We start from the raw sequence: 1,984 nt of genomic DNA, 5'->3' as shown, positions 1-1,984 counted from the left end.
AATCTCTGATACAAATAAAAGACTAGTACAGTTTTGTTGGCTCCGATAGATAATATTAAAAAATTCTAAAAAAAACTGCCTGGAATTTTAAAAGTTTAAATACAAATTTGAAATAAACTTACAACAAATGCAAATAAATCAAACTGCATGCTGAACAAACATGGCTGACTTCGCAAACGAAACTTCTGTAGAGGAATCTTCACTTGATTTCCTCTTTATTTTCAGGTCTATAGCAATGGTTGCTATAATGGTGTGTGCTGTTTTCGGGAACTTTCTGGTCATAATTAGCGTGTATAAATTCTATCGTCTACGAGTGTTAACGAACTATTTCATTGTGTCATTGGCGTTTGCAGACTTATTAGTCGCCTTAATGGTCATGCCGTTTAGTGCTAGTATCGAAATCATGAACGGCCAATGGTTTTTCGGCCGTACTATGTGTGATATATTTAATGCGAACGACGTTCTTTTCAGTACGGCTTCCATTTTGCATCTTTGTTGTATCAGTATGGATCGTTATATAGCTATAATGTACCCGTTAAAATATGATTCTCATATGACGAGGGTACGAGTATTAGTGATGCTCGTTATAACATGGGTGTCTTCAGTGTGTATATCTTACATTCCTGTTCATTCTCAGCTCTACACCACCAAAGAAAATGTTTTGGAGCTGTACAATTCAACGAACACATGCCCGTTCGTAGTCAACACTCAATATGCAGTTATGTCGTCTTTCGTATCGTTTTGGATACCTGGCGCGATAATGGTTTGTCTGTATGTAAAAATATATTTGGAAGCTCGCAGACAAGAGCACGCTATTCAATCGACAGTGATGCTCCACACGAACTATCATAGTGGCCTATTGGCCAACGGAAGTCGATATACGGATACGTCAGAACAAAGAAATGAACGCAAGCGGATAAAGCGAGAACATAAAGCAGCTAAAACGCTAGGGATCATAATGGGTGCATTTCTCGCTTGCTTCATGCCGTTCTTCTCCTGGTATGTAATCACAAACATCTGCCAAGAAGCTTGCCCTTATCCCCCCGTATTGAGTTCTACACTCTTCTGGATCGGTTACTTTAATTCCTGTCTAAACCCTATAATCTATGCTTACTTCAATAGAGACTTTAGAAACGCTTTCATCAAACTGCTCAAACTTGAAAAATGCCGTTGTTTCCGGCAAGATTCCGACGTCGTTCATTTAAACTATGCTACGAATATCTCAGACCACAAAGACATGACAAGCGTTCATCTAAGTGTAGACACCCGGAGGCAACCAGTATAACTCGTTATAAAAATTAGATGAAATATAACAATGACTTTAAAAATAAAAAAAAATACAATAAACAAACAGAAAAACATTTTTTTTTCTAAATCAAAAGAGGTAAAATGCGTGCTAACATTTAAGTGTGGTTTCGTGAAATATTTTCTTTGTCTGTTCATTTTGTCCTGTTTTTATTTTCTTGTTTTTGTTTCAGTTAAACAATGTCAGGAGAATTTGGTGAAAGGTAACCAAAAATCCCACCGACACATCATCTAAAGATGGCAGTTTTGAATTCTGAATTCTGTTCTTTGCAACGATTTCATTGAACTATGGAAATAATACACATAGACAATAATAATAATAAATACTAATAATAATAATAATAATAATAATAATAATAATAATAATAATAATAATAATAATAATAATAATAATAATAATAATAATAATAACAACAACAACAAAAAAAAATATAACATGAACTCCATTACAAATACATCTACTCTAAGATTTCCTTTATCCTCAGAGGTCATAAAAAAATTATGAGTATTTGTGCAAAGCGGTGGTATGATCAGAACACATCATATAATGACTATAAATGAAGATTACATTAAAAAAAAAGAAGTGAAAGAAAAAAATAAATGAAAATTATAGCAACAATATTTAATTCTATGTATTTTTTTATTGTTATAAAATTCAAAATCTTTATATCTAATAAGC

At 33.0% G+C, this 1,984-nt stretch overlaps 1 protein-coding gene across 1 annotated transcript; it reads left to right on the top strand.

Annotated features, from left to right (window-relative positions):
* The first annotated feature begins 6 nt into the window (after positions 1 to 6).
* LOC106870358 (octopamine receptor beta-2R) lies at positions 7 to 1,919 on the top strand. The gene has a single exon (XM_014916391.2). It carries the CDS (start codon positions 161 to 163, stop codon positions 1,283 to 1,285), a length of 1,125 nt encoding a protein of 374 aa, XP_014771877.1. The 5' UTR covers positions 7 to 160; the 3' UTR covers positions 1,286 to 1,919.
* Positions 1,920 to 1,984: the final 65 nt, after the last annotated feature.

The sequence above is a fragment of the Octopus bimaculoides genome, chromosome 18, assembly GCF_001194135.2.
Source record: "Octopus bimaculoides isolate UCB-OBI-ISO-001 chromosome 18, ASM119413v2, whole genome shotgun sequence".
In the NCBI taxonomy this organism is placed as follows: domain Eukaryota; kingdom Metazoa; phylum Mollusca; class Cephalopoda; order Octopoda; family Octopodidae; genus Octopus; species Octopus bimaculoides.
This window is presented reverse-complemented; position numbering and strand designations above follow the sequence as displayed.